The following is an 18,149-nucleotide window of genomic DNA, read 5'->3' as shown; positions in this document are numbered from 1 at the left end:
CGAGGTATGTTTTCAACGATCTCTCTTCTTTGAAGGCTGGGTACCACTCGTACGCTTGTGCAGTTTATAAAACTGAATCACTGTAAGTCTTTTCCAACACTCGCAACGATTCCGCACACGAAATAGGTTTAGAAATACAAAATTTAGGACAAATTCTTTGTTCTATATTTGGTTGCTTAACTGCTGTAAACAAACTGGCTGACAGATCACGCTCATATTTGACGTAGTAATTAAGAATAGCCCTACCAACTTAGAAAAATACATTTGTTTGAAATATCATTTACCCTTACCTTAATTACAATTTCCGGGTAATGTTTAGATATGTACATAGTTTACACAACGTTGTCAATCATTTGATAATACAGCAAATTATATACGGTGATGACTGTCAGATTGTCAGCAATAAGACGTTATAAAAAAGACCTGATAAAGCCTACGTTTGTCAAACGAAAAAATTGACTGTCAACACACACACAAAAAAAAACATACATTTTAATACCCTCAACAGGGTATATTAAGTGTGTCACGAAACTCATGGGCATTTTTTCTACTTCTCAAGAAACTGCTCAGTTATATGAACCGCCGATATCGGACCACTATATCATGACATATTATTATGCATTACATACATTGAACTATCAAACTGAAGTTCTTGTATGGAAACTTCTTACATTGTGAGGTTTCGATGCAGCCGGAGTTAAAGTTTTTTCTTTCGTGCGAGTACAATGCGGCCTCAAATGACTCTTAAATTCAAGATCACTTCATGGACATATGGTAGGTCGACGTCTAAAACAACAAAAGCTGCATCAACTGGCTTTACATACAAACAACGTCAGCAAACAAGTGCAGCATTGCAAGTCGGGGGGAATGAAGAAACAGAAGTAATCAAATGAACTATCGATGGTTGTCACATGTTTACGAGCCATGAGAAATCGCACAACCGGTTTGGAAGGCGCGTCGTTGGACCACGCTGGACAGGTGGGCAATCAGCAGTTAGATGGACAGGCCAACAAAAATGCGTTATGTAGTGTTGTGGTGCCACTGTACCGGTAAATAAATAACGTTGGCATTAATTAACACAAAAAATTAAATGGAATGGTTAAGACTTTTGGATTTTTTAATTATGTTTGTTTGCATGTGTGCGCATGTAAATATAAAATATAACTTGTTTGCTTAAGGGCAACAAACACGCGTACATGTACGTACCGCAGCATGCAGTGTACGATCTTGGCCGTATGTAAGCGAAAGGCCAGCACTACTTGAACCAAGCAACGGTGGTTTTATTACCAAAAGTGCGTTCGAGGAGTACGGGAGCGTGCGCGTTCGTTGCCAACATTAAGAATTACGCGTTTAGGGCGTTGAACTACGAAGCAAACGCATTGAACTGTAGAAAGATGCAGAAGAAATGGCACGGAAACAATAGCAAAGCATAAAGCTACAAATACCACGGAGCAAAAGAAAGAATCTCAAAAGCCTCAGTTGTAACGCGGCGCACACAGTCCAAACATAGACGGCAAGTTGGCTGGACGTAACAGCACACGGATGCGGAACTGAACAATTTATAAAGTAATAATAGTCAACCGTTAAGGATCGAAAAGAAAATTTAAGTCAAAATTCAAAGCGCGTGTGTCAAATCTGCCTCAAATATTTTTTAAACGTTACAAGTTGCGTATATTTGGTTAGTAAAGCTTAAGTCAAAATATAACTCAAAATTCGTAGCGCGTGTGTCCAATTTGCCACAAATAGAGTTTAGACTTTAACGGTTGAGAACGCGTGTGTTGCGTAACAATATTTAACACTTACAGATTGCAAAATGAACGAGCTCTGCTACTGGTTGTTGAGGTTTTCAATTTTAGCGGCAGCGCTGGTTGCATCGAGTTGCGCGCAGTATTCGCAGACACAGCATTTACAGCAAGTGCTTGGCATCGGCTTGGAAAATCTAATTTTATCTACGCTCTATAATGACGGTATGACGCCTAGCCTTAAACTAGAATGTAAAATTGTTTATGTATTAATTTTCTCCACACAGCGCCGCGTCAAAATGCCAGCTACGACTTCATTATAGTTGGCGCCGGGCCAGCTGGTTGTGTGCTCGCCAATCGTCTGTCCGAAAATCCTAACTGGACGGTTTACTTGATCGAGGCGGGCGGTGTAGAGGGCATGTTTCATCAGATGCCCGTGCTCGCTGCGTATCTGCAGGGCACACATTCCAATTGGGGCTACAAGTCGACACCGCAGAAAGACGCCTGCTTTGGCATGAATAACAATGAGTGCTTCTTGCCGCGCGGCAAGGTGTTGGGCGGCACCAGCTCCATCAACTATATGATCTACAATCGCGGCAATAAACGTGACTTTGATCGTTGGGCTGCTGCAGGCAATAAAGGTTGGTCATATGCGGAAGTCTTGCCGTACTTTCTTAAATCGGAAGCCGCAAACCTGGCTGGTTTGGAGGACTCAGAATATCACAATCATACCGGACCGCTGAGCGTGGAGGATGTGCAGTATCGCACACCAGCAGTGCATGCTTATTTGAAGGGCGCGCAGCAAGCTGGACATCCACGCACAGACTACAATGGGGAGTCACAAATAGGGGCGTCCTATGTGCAAGCCAATACGCTGCGCGGCAGACGTCATAGCGCATATCGCGCTTACATTGAGCCGATACGTTATCAAAGAAAAAATCTACATATTGTGACAATGACGCGCGTCACACGTGTATTAATAGATCCCGTTACAAAACGCGCGACCGGCGTAGAACTCATGTACCGCAATAAGTATTATAAGGTGCGCGCACGCAAGGAGGTCATACTCTCGGCAGGCGCCTTCAACTCACCACAACTTTTGATGTTATCCGGCGTAGGACCCGCAGACAATCTGAAAGCTATCGGTGTACCCATAGTGAAGGAACTACCGGTGGGTAAACTGCTCTATGATCACATGTGTCACTTTGGACCCACGTTTACGGTCAATACAGATAGGCAACTGCTAAACATAGCGCATCTCAATTCCACCGTAGTAAAGTCATTTCTGCTCGGCAATCCCACCACTATGCTATCTTCGATTGGCGGCGTAGAGGCGCTCACATTTTTCAAGGTGCCCAGCTCTAAGGAACCCGTCGATATGCCTGATATGGAGATCATTACAGTAGCCGGTAGCTTAGCCGCCGATCAAGGCACTGCCCTCAAACAGGGCGCAAACTTCAAAGACGAACTCTACGACAAAGTTTATCGTCCACTACAAATCTCACGACAGGATCATTTCAGTTTTCTTATCATGCAGTTCCATCCGAAATCTGTGGGCCGTATGTGGCTGCACAACCGTAATCCTTTCGAGTGGCCACGCATAAATCCTAAATATTTCCGCAATGCGAATGATGTACAGTTCATGTTGGAGGGTATTAAGGAGGCCATACGCATTACGCAAACACCAGCGATGCAAGCATTGGGCACACGCATACACGATATACCGTTACCCGGCTGCGAACAGCATAACTTCGGCACGGACGACTACTGGCGCTGTTCCATCCGCACGCTCTCCTACACACTGCATCACCAAGTGGCCACATGTAGAATGGGCCCCGAAAGTGATCCCAGCACTGTTGTCAACGCCGAGTTGAAAGTGCACGGCATAAAGCATTTGCGTGTCGTTGATACTAGCATCATACCTTTCCCGCCCACGGCGCACACTAACGCAGCGTCGTATATGATCGGAGAGAAAGCAGCCGATATGATACGCGGCGACTGGCAGTGAATATCGGAGAAGATGTAAAAGTTAGCTTTAGCTAATAAACTCATATAATAATTTGTTACTTTAATTGACGTGAACTCTTCTTATAAGATTTAGGTTAAGTGTCACCCAATTTGCGGGGACAAGCACAAAGTGAAACGTGTTCTAGTGAATTAGATATGTAAATATTAATAGCGAATAAAATATATGTATGAAAACCGGTATTTGAGTTCGAAATTATGCATCGTAAAAGAAACTAGAAGTGAAACGCATATAAGCCTTTGGGCGTCATCAACAAACATTCACGAGCGTATAAGTTTGTTAATTTATCTTCAGGCGAAGGTATTTTAAAGTGACAACTAATTAGGTGTCTATCTGAGGATATGAAAAAAATATATGGTCAATTTAGATCAATTTTGACAAAGATGCTTGTTGGTTGACGTCAGAATTGTATCGAATTTGTAACGAATCTCAAAAGAGTGAGAATGAAAGACAGTGCAATAGTATATTTACGTTAATGTATAATTGATAAGAGATTATTGAAATAATCAATTAGTTATATGAATGGACTAATAGAAGGATATATTACAGGGAATATTAAATTTAAATATTAATTAATTATTAAATTATATTTAATTATTAATTAAATTTAATATTTTCCTTTGATTATTAATAGTTTATCTTTATTTTCCAAGCAATTTCATCGCATGGTCTATAACGTATGAATTTCATAATATTAATATAACGGGTGTTTCAAGTAGCGGTACTTTTTTCAATAGTCTTTTGTGACAAATCACTCGTGAGTTGTGAAGCTGTCATGTTATTTCTGTTCAGTATTGTTTGGCTTTTCATCATGGAGAAACTTACGCCTGTACAATGTTTACAAATCCTTCAACTGTATTACGAAAATTCACTTTCTGTAAAGAATGTGCACTTGGCTCGACTTACGGTCAGCATAGTCGGCCTACTGAGCGTACTATTCACAACACCTTTATCCTTCTTGAGACCCAGCACTCATTATTAGTTAATATTCGACCGAATGCTGGACGTAATTGGCACGCAGTGAGGAAAATATAGCAGCCATAGCTGCTGAGAATGTTCACGAAGAGCGTGAAGAGGCGATTCGGCGACGTTCGCAACATTGGCGCATTTTACGTCGATATCTTAACGTGAAATCGTACAAAATACAGCTTGTGCAAGAACTGAAACCGATCGACTTCCCAAGCGACAACACTTCGCTCTATGGGCTCTTAAGAAGTTTCCAAAAAGATACGACGATTTCGAGCCAAATTTTAAATTCAGAGATGAGATCCATTTCTGGCTCAATGGGTATGTAAACAAGCAAAAAAATTACGCAGAGCAACCTGTAGAGATTCAAGCCTGCCAATTTATCCAGAAAAGATGACAGTTTGTTGTGGTTCGTGGACCGGTGGAATCATAGGCAATCAATGGATTTATTAAGAGAACACTTCGGTGAGAGGATAATTTCACGTTTTAGGCCGATCGACTAACCACCATTGTCGTGTGATGTCATATCGTTAGACTTCTGTGGGGATTTCACATCGGGCGTGTCATTCGCCAGTTAAAAGTTGAAATGCTCGAACGAGTAATCGAAAATTGCGCTCAACGAATGATCCATCTGAGACGTAGCCGCGGTCAACATTTGAAAGATCATTAATAGGTGCGGAATATTTGCATTAACCAGTTTGAAAACTGTTGACCAATTAAAAGTCTTGATTGTTTGGCCTTTTGGACTAGATGGACAGTTCTCATAAACAAGAAAACATCAAAGCACAAAATATATGGACAGCAGAATAACTTAAATTTTATAAAAACAAAGCTCAATTTTGTCGTCTTTGATTCGTTTATTCAAGCTACGTATGTCAGAGCGCTGATCAAGTAAATAACTGCTGAAATGTCTTTTTCTTTCTAAATATATTAGAATAGGTCCCAGGTATATGTGTTTTACTGTGTACTATGTTATTGTAAATATCTAAGTTAATAATTATCAAGTCTTTAGAATAAAAACTATTAAGATTTTTCTTTCAAAGGATTATGCGTGACTATTAAGAATTCAATCACAAGTTATAGCATCATCATGATTTACATAACTTTGTGGAAGATTATTATTATGGAGTCGTTAACCGAGTCACTGGCAACATGTTCGGAATTGTAATGACTAAGTGACCAACTTGGAGAGCTTTTGTCGCGCTAACGGGTGGTAAATCCGCTGTTACTACTTCTATAATTCTATCGTGACTTCGATGTTTGAAACTAAGGTTATTAAAGATTTTCCGACAAAGACACAAAAGACATTCAAATCAAACTTTGAATCAACTTAAATAAAATACACATTTAACAGTTACTCTCCATTATTGGTGTTGTAGCATTATTGATGTAAGTATGGCTTCACCAATATACTTTTTTCGGTGAAAATTCCTATATTTTACCAATGGCACCCACACAGCTGTCAACGAAGGGTAAAGACATAAGTGAAGACATAAAGATTGCTCGAATCAAATGTTAGGGCAATAACAAAATTTAAAACCCTACTCTTGGAATATTGGCTTCCATCACCCGTATGTAGGTATTGCACGGAACCCATTTAATAAGTCCTTACTTATTGCCTTGTCATATTTTTTTGATTATCTGCTTCGCTATCTCGCACTTGGTTACAGATTTCCTCAGAACAAAATAGGTATGCATTTGAACAAATTATGTAGAGCTCCCTTTTGATGTTGTTGTTGTTGTAACGGCAGAATTCTGCCGAGTTGACAGTCCTTGGCCGGATAAAAATCCGGGTCCGTTCCGGTTTTCGTAGACCCGACTGTCGTGGGGACGGAGCTCCCTTTTGATCGTTCGTAGCGGACACGGTATTGGTATTATCTTTCTATCGGATTCATCTAGAGAGACTCTTGACTTGAGCAACTTGTCTGTTTTTTCGTTGCCGAAAATGTTACTGTGCCCTAGAGCCCAAATTATGAACAAACGGAGTTGACCAGTCAGTGATTAGGGCATTCCTACATTTTTTGGCAACTTTTTACTTAAGGGGGTATTCTGGTTCATGATTTTGAAAAAAAAGTTTTTTTTGCATATTTTGAAAGTTTAGACTTTGAAAAATATGACCTTGGAAGGATTTTTCAAAATTCGACTTATTTTCGGAGATACAGTGAATTGTGTGACTATTTTTTTTGAGGTGGTTGACATGATATCTCAAGTTCTACTGAACCGATTACTTTGAAATTTGGTATATATCTTCTTTTACTATGGTCTATCGTGTCTGCCTTGGATTTCCAAAAATTTTGATTTGAAGTATTTTTAAAAATCTCGAAAAAGTTGAAAAAATCGGGTCAAACAACTTTTTTTTTCAATTCGACGTAATTTTGTTATTTTTATTTATTTATTATTATTATTTTTTTTTTTTATTTTATTTTTTTTTTTGAAAAAGGTCAACTCGATAACGACATCCTTACTAAAGAAGAATCTTCTTGTTTTTTGTGTTTTAGATCTCTGCAAGGGTTGAAATGGACGCACCGTTTTTTTTTTTTTGAAGACCCCACTCCAGCGGCCCGTATCTCCAAGAATTTTGTTTTTTTTCATTTTTTTTTTTTTTTTTTATTAAAATATCAATAAACAACATATACAAAAATTTTAACTATGGACATCTAACCTTGAGAAGAGATAGTCTGATTTATTAGTTTTGTTTTGAGCTGGTTCAGAATACCACAATGCTCATAACTCTCCCCATTCCAACCAACTGATTACTTAATTCTTAAAGCGGAAAATGCTGCTACTTTCCCTATAAAACATGGATGCTTTACAGCTCCGGTTATCATTGCACAGGCTGTCCTCAGTATTCCATTTAATTTTCTGATATTATATTGTATCTTTAACCTTCACCACTAAAAATGTTCCACACCGTGCTCTCGGGTTACCACCCGCTGTTATAATAACGCCCTTATATAGTGGAATATATTCGCTTTAGGTCATAGTTCCAGTTGAGTACGTGTAATGCGCAATATAAAGCATTTAGTATCTCCGAGTGAAGGAAGTTGAAATTGAGGTATTTTGGTTTTATTCGCGTTCGTCATGAGTTCCGTCTTATTAGGGTTAGCACCTAGTCCATTATTCGCGGACAATTGTGTAACCTTCGTAGGGCTCCTTCCATAATGTCACGGTTTGTGGATTTCTGATACCATCAATACTATGTCGTCATCCAATTTAAGTAATATTCCATACAGCGCTACCACTTATAACCGGGTAAGGGACATTTGCTTGAAGAGTCCATCTGCTCAGACCTCACTGTTTTAGAGGTCTATGTTCGGCCGATTAATACATACATAGTTATGTACACATAAGCAGGTCAAACCAAAATCAGTTGAAAAAATATTGATTAACGATGGCATCAGATCGTAATACACTTAACAACCCAAACATGAGTGATAAAAGAAAAGTAGACTACTGAGTATTTGAAAGAAAAAAGATGTGCCTGTAAACAAATGCTCAAAAAGTAAATAAAAATGAAGATGTGTGAAGAAAATATTTAAATACACAAGTGTTGGAACAGGTTTTCTAGACGGTGGCAACAAAACAAACAGACGGGCCGGCAGACTGAGCGTATTGTTGATCAACAAACTTCTACTAGCTAGGCGAGTAGGCAAGGTCTGCAGCTGTTACATATTTGTGTAATAGTAAACAAGTGCAATTTAGCCGGTCTCACGCGACTTTAAACACATTTGCTTTGCTGTATAGTTTTCCGCTTGCCCACTCTCGCTCTCCCGCTGTGTTTATTTTACGCTCACGTACTCGGGCTGCGAACAGCTGATCGATGTAATGTAGACAGACTGTTAACAGTCAAGTGAGCCGCCGCATTAGCTGCTGTTCGCGATTAACCTATGTAACTTAACAGCGCTGACTGGTTTAGCAGCATTGTTTATTAAATTCTAACATTATAAGCTAATTCAAATAAGTTTGCGTACGCTAACCTCATGCGCGACAGATTCCTTGATGAACTTATAAATTAAGATGATTCGCAATGCTGACCCCATACGTTAATAAGCACCAGACGAGCGTGTTTATACAGCAAGCGTTACACAATTTACGCAAACTTTTATAATATAAAAATAAAAGAAAAAATAGAAAATTGGATTTGTAATTTTCAATGGAATTTGTAAGCTTAGCGCTGACTTTTGTTGCCCTGTGGTTGAACTCAACGGCTGCCAACACGATTTTAGATAACATTTTTCAATTGGGACTCGCGAATGTAATTGAACAATTCAATACGCCAAGTAAGTTGTCTTCAACGCTTTCATGAACGTTTTATTAAAGTGCGACTTTTTCATTTGGCAGCGCCACAACATAATGCCGCTTACGACTTTATAATAGTGGGTGGTGGCGCCGCTGGCTGCACGCTAGCCAACAGGCTCTCTGAGAATCCGAACTGGTCGGTGGTTTTACTTGAGGCCGGCGGCGTCGAGAACATTGCGCATCGTATTCCCATAACGGCAGGTTTTCTGCAAGGCACACACTCAAATTGGGGCTACAAATCGGTTCCACAGAAACTCGCTTGCTTCGGCATGAACAACAACGAGTGTGCATTGCCACGTGGCAAGATTTTGGGCGGCACAAGTTCCATCAATTATATGATCTATAATCGCGGTAACAGACGCGATTATGACGGCTGGGCAGCTGCAGGCTGTAAAGGCTGGTCATATGACGAGGTGTTGCCGTATTTTCTCAAATCGGAGAATGCACAGTTGTCCGGCTTGGAATGGTCGCCCTACCACAATCACTCGGGACCATTGAATGTTGAAGATGTCGGTTATCGCACACAGTTTTCACACGCTTTTGTGCGTGGTGCTCAACAAGCCGGACATCCACACACCGATTATAATGGCGAATCGCAAGTGGGCGTGTCATATGTGCAGGCGACCACACAGAATGGACGGCGACACAGCGCATATCGTGCTTTTATCAGACCAGTGCGACGTTTGCGTCCGAATTTGAGTATTTTTACGTTCGCTCAGGTTTTACGTGTGCTCGTGGATCCGCAGACGAAGGTGGCGTATGGCGTGGAGTTTCTGCATCAGAAAAAACAGTACATTTTCAAAGCGCATAAGGAAGTTATATTGTCCGCGGGTGCCTTTAACTCGCCGCAACTATTGATGTTGTCCGGCATAGGACCTGCGGATAATCTAAACGCTATTGGCATTCCCGTGATACAAGAACTGCCTGTAGGCAAGCGCATGTATGATCACATGTCGCACATAGGTCCTGTGTTTCTTACCAACACGACCGGACAAACGACATATCCGACCAGCATTACATTAAGCGATATCAAACGTTTCTTCTTATTCGGCGATCGAAACACGCGTCTCTCAAGCATAGGCGGTGTGGAATGTCTGGCTTTCGTTAAAATTCCCAGTTCACAGAGACCACCCGATTGGCCAGATGTAGAGCTGATAACCGTATTAGGTGGCATGGCTTCCGACGATGGTACAGGACTTAAGGAAGGCGGCAACATACGTCAAGATCTATACGATCAACTCTACTTACCGCTACAACTCGCACGCCAAGAACATTTTACCGTGCTCATTATGGACTTTCATCCGCGTTCAGTGGGACGGTTGTGGTTACACAATCGCGATCCTCTAAGGTGGCCAATCATCGATCCGAAGTACTTTTCCAACGAAGAAGATATCGAACATCTTTTGGAAGGTATCAAGACCGCCATACGTATAGGCGAAACACCAGCTATGAAGAGTATTGGCGCGCGTTTGTATGACAAACCGGTGCCCGGTTGTGAAAATTATCTTTTTGGCAGTGACGACTATTGGCGTTGTTCTATACGCACTTTGTCATATACGCTGCATCATCAGGTGGCCACCTGCCGCATGGGTTCACCAACGGATAAGACTACAGTTGTGGATCCGCAGTTAAAGGTGCATGGCATACGAAAATTACGCATCGTGGACACGAGCATCATACCCTTCCCGCCAACGGCACATACGAATGCGCCAGCGTTTATGATTGGCGAGAAGGCAGCAGATTTAATACGCGCTGAGTGGGAAGCTAATATCTGGTTGCAGAACTGAGATGTTCGAATGCGCAAAACAATTTCGGCATTTGACAAATATGAGTTTATACAGGCGCACGAAGTGAAAGATGAAGATAACGTGTTAAAAGTCATTTATATGTTTTAATTAATATTTAAAGCAACTTGAGGTGTTGAATGGAAAATAACCTGTTCGGTAAGAATTTTATTATGGCAAATAATTGCTGCTTTTTTCAGTTTGGAACGCAGTTTCATGTTTGGTATAATAAATTCATGCATAAAAGGAAAAAATTGCAAAGAGTGAGTAACCGACAAGTGAAGATTGTGAAAGGAACCCACAATGGATTGTAATGAAAAAAATGTATTAAATTAAATTAGCTCATTAATTTTGCAAAGCAAGAAATGTAATCAGATTTTGTTTTTGCAAAAATCAAGAGAGATGAAAACTTAAGTTCACCAAAAAACGTTCACTAAAATTATTTTATGTTAAGTTGTTGTTATTAAGAGAAGTTTCGAGTAGTATCTACATTTAAGAATATTTTAATTACACCGAATATATGTATGTATATAGTATAAACCGTTTTTTTTTGTTTGAAGAATATCATCACCAAAAAATAAACAAGAACATGTGTTAACTTCGGTTACACTAAAGCTATAACACCCTTCACGAATAATCTCTACAAGAACTGTGATCAGTCAGTTTGTATGGCAACTATGCTATGTATTCAAGGATAAAGGAAAAAATAAAACCGAAATCAAATCGAAATATTTTTTTATTAACAAAACACAAAAAAAAAGAAAAACCAAAGCATATGTATTTCATTTAAATAGTGAAACAACACAAGGATGAAGCCATTCGATCATTAATTTGAGTTTGAACTCAATATTTCGTATAGCCATCCGTTGCTTGCAGAACGGCTCTTATTCCGGTAGGCATGCTGCTTATTAATTTCTAGCAGACTTCTGTTGTGATTTTGTTCCAGTGCGCTGTCACTTATTGGCAAAGGTTGTCAAGGCTTCGGAGAACTGAATCACTACTTGCCAAGGGTGTTTTGAGTTCTGCCCAAAGGTGTCCTATTGGGTTGAGGTCCGGTGACTACGTGGACCAATCGAGAACTTTAATTTGTTTGCCATTGACTCGAGCTTCCTAAGAGGTTTTTATCCAAAATATGAATAGAAATGGATGCGGCCATTCCTCCTAGAATTCTGTCACATTTTCCGACCCCATTGTAATGCAACCACGTAGCATCAACGAACCGCCACAATACTTAAGGGTTGACCTTACGTGTCTCAACGATAGTGGTTCACCTTTCCGGACCAGATCACTTTCCTTCAATCCTCGATTGCAAAATTTGTATGCTTTTCTGCGAAACTTTGCCTCAATTTCTTTTGGCGCTTGTTGAAAGAGGTTTCTTAACCTTGGAACGACCCTTCAAGCCATTTTCCCATAAGACGTGTCGAATTGTTTCATCACAAACGGTGAGCTAATCATTTTTTCGAAGCTGTTTATTGATTTCTACCGCATTATCACATGCACCTGTCCCGGTTCGAATAATTTTTTTTGCGTTTCAGTAATTGAAACAGAAGACATTTTCGTCCTGGCGACCGCTGTTTTGGCAAATTTTCCATCTTTTCACGTTTTATGCTAATGGTGGATGGAGAAAAACGTGCTGTTTCGACGGGGCCAGAATATAAGGATAAGTGTGTTAGATTGATAGGGCAACTTGAGCTCTTCGACTGCTAAGGGTGATGACTTGACTCTAACTACGATTTCTACGAAATCATCCCAGCGGAAACTGCGTGGAGAGGATTACATTGTGTTCCTTGACCGGAAGCATGTAGGACTTACTATGTAGGTGTTCGAACTCCAGAGGCATCCTGTAATAGTACCGAATGCAGTATTGTGGTTCGATTAAAGCTTCTGCTTCAGCGTTTCACTACATCCAGGCGACGATATCGGTGCAGCATAGTTCATGACCGCCTGACCGATTACTTTGTATGTTGCCAACAACGTTTTTCTTTTGTCCTTTTCCCAGAAGTTGTTGGCTCGGGACTTGAGGATTGTTGCAAAATTAGCACAGATGTAAAACCGCTGATAACATCGGTAAGCGAAGTTCAGGAATTGAAAAGTCATATTTTCATATGAGTCCAAAATTAATGTCGTACGTTGGCAGAAGAGTTGGTGAACACTTCAATAGTGAGTGAGTGTCAAACGTACCGCCATGCAGGGGGATAGTCGCATGGTTTGGGAATGTTTTTCCTATCAGGGTGTCGGATTCATGGAAATATTAATGCCATTAAATACCAACAGATCTTACAGGAAAATCTGGAAAATCAGATGAAAAATTGTTTAGCAGAATTAGGTGTTTATCACTGGACTGATATAAACTCCATAGAAAACCTTTGGCAGATCATGAAAGCGCGGATAACCAAGAAGAGGAGACCAAGTCTTGATTGTACTGTCTGAAGTAAGTATTCGCTTAGAAGCGGCTACCTTTGGTCAACAGCAGAAGAATTGTGTGTCATCAAGACAATGCCAGCCAGGGCATACACAGCCCTGACACACCAGCAACTACCAGAGCTTGACTGGGAGGTTCTTATAGATCCACATCACACTTGGGATCTTGTAGCAAGTGAATACCTGTTTCTGTCCATGGCGAATGAATCGAATCATTCTACCTTAAAAAAAACTTAAATTTCATTTTAGCCTCAATCTAACTTGCGTGGAGGGATATAGGGATATTCAGAGTGCTTAATATAGACAAACCGCCGTTATAATAGAGCCTCGCAACCGCAAAATTCACTCTGAAGGAAAATTAAAAGTTTTTACAATTTAATGGACAGCAATTTTAATATTTTCGCCCATATAACGTTCTCTCCATTTCTTTTGTTTCTGTGTTACGCGAAGTAGGCTGCGATGGTTGGAATATTGTTTAGTGTTTTTCAAAAGTCAATTCACCATAGCACTCTTTTTGGATTGTCAATACTTCGATTTCGATATAGTAGTAGTGTAGGTAGGTAAAAAAAACAAGCCTCTTATTATCGTCGTTTACCTAGAAATCTCATTATATTTTATTTTTTTTTATTGTGTTTAATAATCGTCTGAGGGTACATTACACTAGAGCTGTTAAAACAATGGCTTTGTGAATAAAAATGTACTCATTTACATTAATTAATGTGAAATAGTGAAATAGAAATAGCAGAGCAAATGATAAAAAGACATCAAAACTCTAAATACAACTGCTCTAAATTTGCACAATAATATGCAACGCTTACATTTATGTTTATTTAAGTGCGAAGATTACGCAAAGGTCGTCTACAAATTCGACTTACCTCAATTATAAAATAACTATCTGCTCAGCGTATCAATGTTAAGAGCATTATCTAAATAAATAAATGTTATATTAGAAAATGCTAAGCTTAACAGCGCTGTAAAGTGAATTGATGATTTGCGCTGTTGTCAAGGGATTAGCTGGAAGCGTGTACCTGAAACTTTCAATTCAGTTGAGCTTAATTTTTAATACCCTTGCATTATCTTGCTACAGAGAACAACAGTTTTGTAGAAGGATAAATGCCACAGGTGGTTTTGACAAAACATTTAATTACGTCGCAAATACTTGCACCATACAAAAAATTTATATTTATTTAAAAAAAACCAGACTTATAAATGAAAATTACGACAAAAAAAAAGACAAAGGTCTAATCAGCAAATTAGGAAATAACAAGTAAAGCAGTAACAAGCCTTCCGGTTATATTCCGGTGTAGCACAACATTTTATGATGTTGCAATTTGTAAGGATATATATAGAAAAATGTACAGATGTGAGCAATATTTTAATATAAAAATTGTTGCGAAAGAATTCAACTTCACGAAATCATGAATTGATTGAAACAAATTCGAAATTTTATTAGTCTTGTAGTAACTCGAAATCCAACGCAGGATAACTCTTGCCCCTGCTACTTCGGACTGAGTAGGCAATTGAGAAGCAAAGTCCTCTCTCGACGAACGAAAACCAAACTTTATAAGTCACTCATATTTCCCTCGAAAAGGTATAGTCCGATTTTGTCAATTTTTAGAGTAAAATTTAGGTACTGATTTATCGCTTTTGAAGTAGTTTTTTAACAAACAGATTTCATCTATACTGTCGTAAGAGCTGTTTAAAGGATTTTCCCTGTGCAAATTTGCGTCATATAGCTTAAATGGTTTGGGAGATATTTATATTAAACCTATTAGTGGATGAGGCAACGCTCTCTTCAAAAATGTTCAAACCACATGTGCCCTTCACTCTCGATTAGTTTTGGGTGTTACAATCAAACGTTTGGTGAATATATAGTAGGTAGAATTAATAGTTCTTATGAAAACAATATGAAAAAATATGAGTGAATAAAAGTTTACGACTGTCAAATTTAAGTGATCCTCGAAAAGGAGTGATAAGTAGTTTTTAGAAAAGACTTGTTGATTAGGAAAAGATTTACCTTTACCTTTTGTTGGTGCTAAAACATCTAGGCTCGACCGGAGTCTCGCTGACCACACTTCAATTATGTAGAAAGTCGAAAGAGTGGTCCTACTACTGTAACCTGGGAAAACCCGCCAACTAAGAACTAAGGGGAGTGTAACGTCCGATAACTATTATTTCCCATGTAGTGAAGATACTGGAAAGCTTGTTAACATTGTCCCGACATTCAATCAATTCCCAAGTCTAGCTGACTACTGCGCAGGCCACAACCCCACAGTTCGTGGGCTAATTCAGCGGCAAGGAAGTGGACCATAAACTATCTGAACGGCCAGCAATCATCCGTATAGTTTCGAGTACAAAACCGAAAGCAAAGAAGAACTAAACAGGGGTCTGCGAAAGGCTGCGTTCTCCACTAACCACCATTAACCACCAGAGAGAATTTCCCTCACCTCATACGCAGCTGATTGTTCGATATTTACATCAGGCAATGAAATGGAAGACATGTCTTCGAAAGAAAAACGACTATCTTTCCTATCTTCCTGCCTTTTAATTCGTTGAACTACGTTAATGTCCTCGTATATCTCATACAGCTCTTCGTTTCATCGAATACGATCTTTTGCAGAATATTTCTCTCGAAAACTTGTAACGTCGATCAACAGTGCTTTGGGAGTCAAGCGGCGAGTGCGACGACAGCAGATATTTCGTCTTGCTCTCGTTCACTACCAAACTCATTTGCTACGTTTCCTTACACAGTCTGCCGAGAGACGGCGCGGATGTGATATCAATATCATGGGCGTATGACAGCAGCTGTACACTCTTATTGAAGATTGTAGCGGCTGTATTAAGCCTTGCAGTTCGAATTATTTTTTCTAGCAGTAGATTAAAGAAGTCGCATAATAGGGAGTGGCATGTCTGAAACCTTGTTTAGTATGGAACGGCTCGGAGAGGTCCTGTTGAAGCTTTTGGTATTGCTCAACGTCAGATTACATAGACGTATTAGTTTCGTGGGGAAACCAAATTCAGATATAGGGGCTTAAAGGCAGCTCCTTTTTATGCTGTAAAGAGCAGCTTCGAAATCGACATAGACGTGGTGTGTGTCGATCGTATTTTCAAGGGTATTTTCAAGATTTGGTGCATGGTAAATATTTGGTCAATTGTTAATTTTCTAGGCCTAACGCCACACTGATAAGGTCCAATCAGTTTGTTTACGGTGGAATTCAATCTGTCACACAATAGCCTCTATAGAACCTTACATGCGATGTTAAGGAGGCTTATTCCACGGAAGTTGGCGCAGATTGCGGGGTCGTGCGCTATGTGGATTTGACAGAGCGCACTTAAATTCCAATCGTCGGACACGCTTTCGTCCGACCATATTTTACAAAAAAGCTGATGCATGCTCCTTATCAGTTCTTCGCCACCGTATTTGAAAAGCTAGGCCGGCAATCTCTCGATGTCCGCCGCTTTGTTCCTCTTCAAAAGGTTAATTGCTATTCGAACTTCTTCATGACCGGGATCACCGTCTGCTGATGCTATATTTTCACTGCCATTTCGAAGGCTGGAGAAGTGTTCCCTCCAAAATTTTAGTATGCTCTGGGCTTCAGCTTTCATAAACACACTTTAAAAATATTTGCGACATTACCAGATTACAATCTGCATATGTTTTGCTCAAGACTGTATACCTCACAATTTGTATTTGAATCATATCTGTAGAGATGATTATGACTTCAAATTCAGATATAATTAAACATATGTATATTTGTATATACAGTGACAAGCAAAAGTGAGTGCATGTTTGAAAATTCTATGTTTCAATATCTGTAACTTCCTCAATATTAAATCGAATTCAACCAAATTTTCAGCATTAATTATTTATTATGTACTTAAAAAAATGACATTTGCAAAAAAGTTAAACTAAAACAAAAAAATTGACTTACGGTCAAAAACTTAAAATATGAGCAATGCACTCAGTTTTGCACAATATGAAATCTTCGAATAAATTCGTTGAATTCGATTTAATATTGAGAAAGTTACAGATATTGAAACATAGAATTTTCAAACATGCACTCACTTTTGCTTGCCACTGTATGTCTGTACATATTGCAAGCAGATGAATGGTAAAATTGTCAAAAATATAAATGATGTCAACGGTTAGTTGACAATTGACTTGTCGTGAGTATTCAACTTCACAAAAGCATCAACTCGAACCTCACTCCATTCATAAATACTATTAGCTCATGTTATTGATATCATATTCCTCAAAAAAGACAGGCCTTAGCAATTCACCAAAGCAGCTTCCGCAACCCTTGCATTGTAGCATTGATCTACGACACAGCCACGTTGAGGATACCACTTAGTTCATATTTCTCACCAGACAGTAGGCACGTTGATAATGAGCAGCCATGATGAGCATTATTTGCATTGGCCATCGAACGCATGGAGACCAGACAACCCACAAAATAAATTGGCAAACCACCCCACTGCAAGCACAAACACGACGAGCAACGTTTGTGGCGCCATAGGCCGGCAGAGAAAGTTACTCATATTTCGCCTTACAATATCGGGTATTTTTGTTTACAAAATAGCAAATCATATTCGACAGCACCGCACTGACTTGTTCTGTGTCTTTGTCTTATTGTGGCTGCGTGATTTTTTGTTGCATTATCTGCGAAGGAACCCTCCGCTTTCGTAGCAGCGCTTTCCTTGACTTCAAAAGTTTTTCAACCCCTGTTGTCGTGTGCTAGTTAGTTGCAGCCACCGGCGTGTTTTAGGTGAATGCACTGTTATATAGAATGGTGTTGTTGTGAATCCTTATTGTATGTACAAAATCGTATGACCCTTCTAACTTTGTAGCTGTTATTGTAGTATTTCATGGCTGTACTTTGGCAATATCGTGCGGCATTGAGCCTATTCGGC

At 39.5% G+C, this 18,149-nt stretch overlaps 3 protein-coding genes across 4 annotated transcripts in view; 2 read left to right on the top strand and 1 right to left on the bottom strand.

The window, feature by feature from the left end:
- Window positions 1–18,149, bottom strand: part of LOC108968019 (flotillin-2) — a 402,447-nt gene that overhangs the window by 378,878 nt on the left and 5,420 nt on the right. The window lies entirely within an intron of this gene.
- LOC108968011 (glucose dehydrogenase [FAD, quinone]) lies at window positions 1,308–4,023 on the top strand. The gene is made up of 2 exons (XM_018931729.1): window positions 1,308–1,967; window positions 2,030–4,023. Exons 1-2 carry the CDS (start codon window positions 1,814–1,816, stop codon window positions 3,748–3,750), a joined length of 1,875 nt encoding a protein of 624 aa, XP_018787274.1. The 5' UTR covers window positions 1,308–1,813; the 3' UTR covers window positions 3,751–4,023.
- LOC108968012 (glucose dehydrogenase [FAD, quinone]-like) lies at window positions 8,792–11,546 on the top strand. Its single transcript, XM_018931730.1, has 2 exons — window positions 8,792–9,014; window positions 9,076–11,546. The coding sequence occupies exons 1-2, from the start codon at window positions 8,888–8,890 to the stop codon at window positions 10,818–10,820; spliced, it is 1,872 nt and encodes a 623-aa protein (XP_018787275.1). The 5' UTR covers window positions 8,792–8,887; the 3' UTR covers window positions 10,821–11,546.

This window comes from Bactrocera latifrons, unplaced genomic scaffold (assembly GCF_001853355.1).
Source record: "Bactrocera latifrons isolate USDA-ARS-PBARC rearing strain unplaced genomic scaffold, ASM185335v1 scaffold_20, whole genome shotgun sequence".
Classification (NCBI taxonomy): Eukaryota; Metazoa; Arthropoda; class Insecta; order Diptera; family Tephritidae; genus Bactrocera; species Bactrocera latifrons.
Note: the sequence above shows the minus strand (reverse complement) of the source record. Positions and strands in the feature narration are given on the sequence as shown.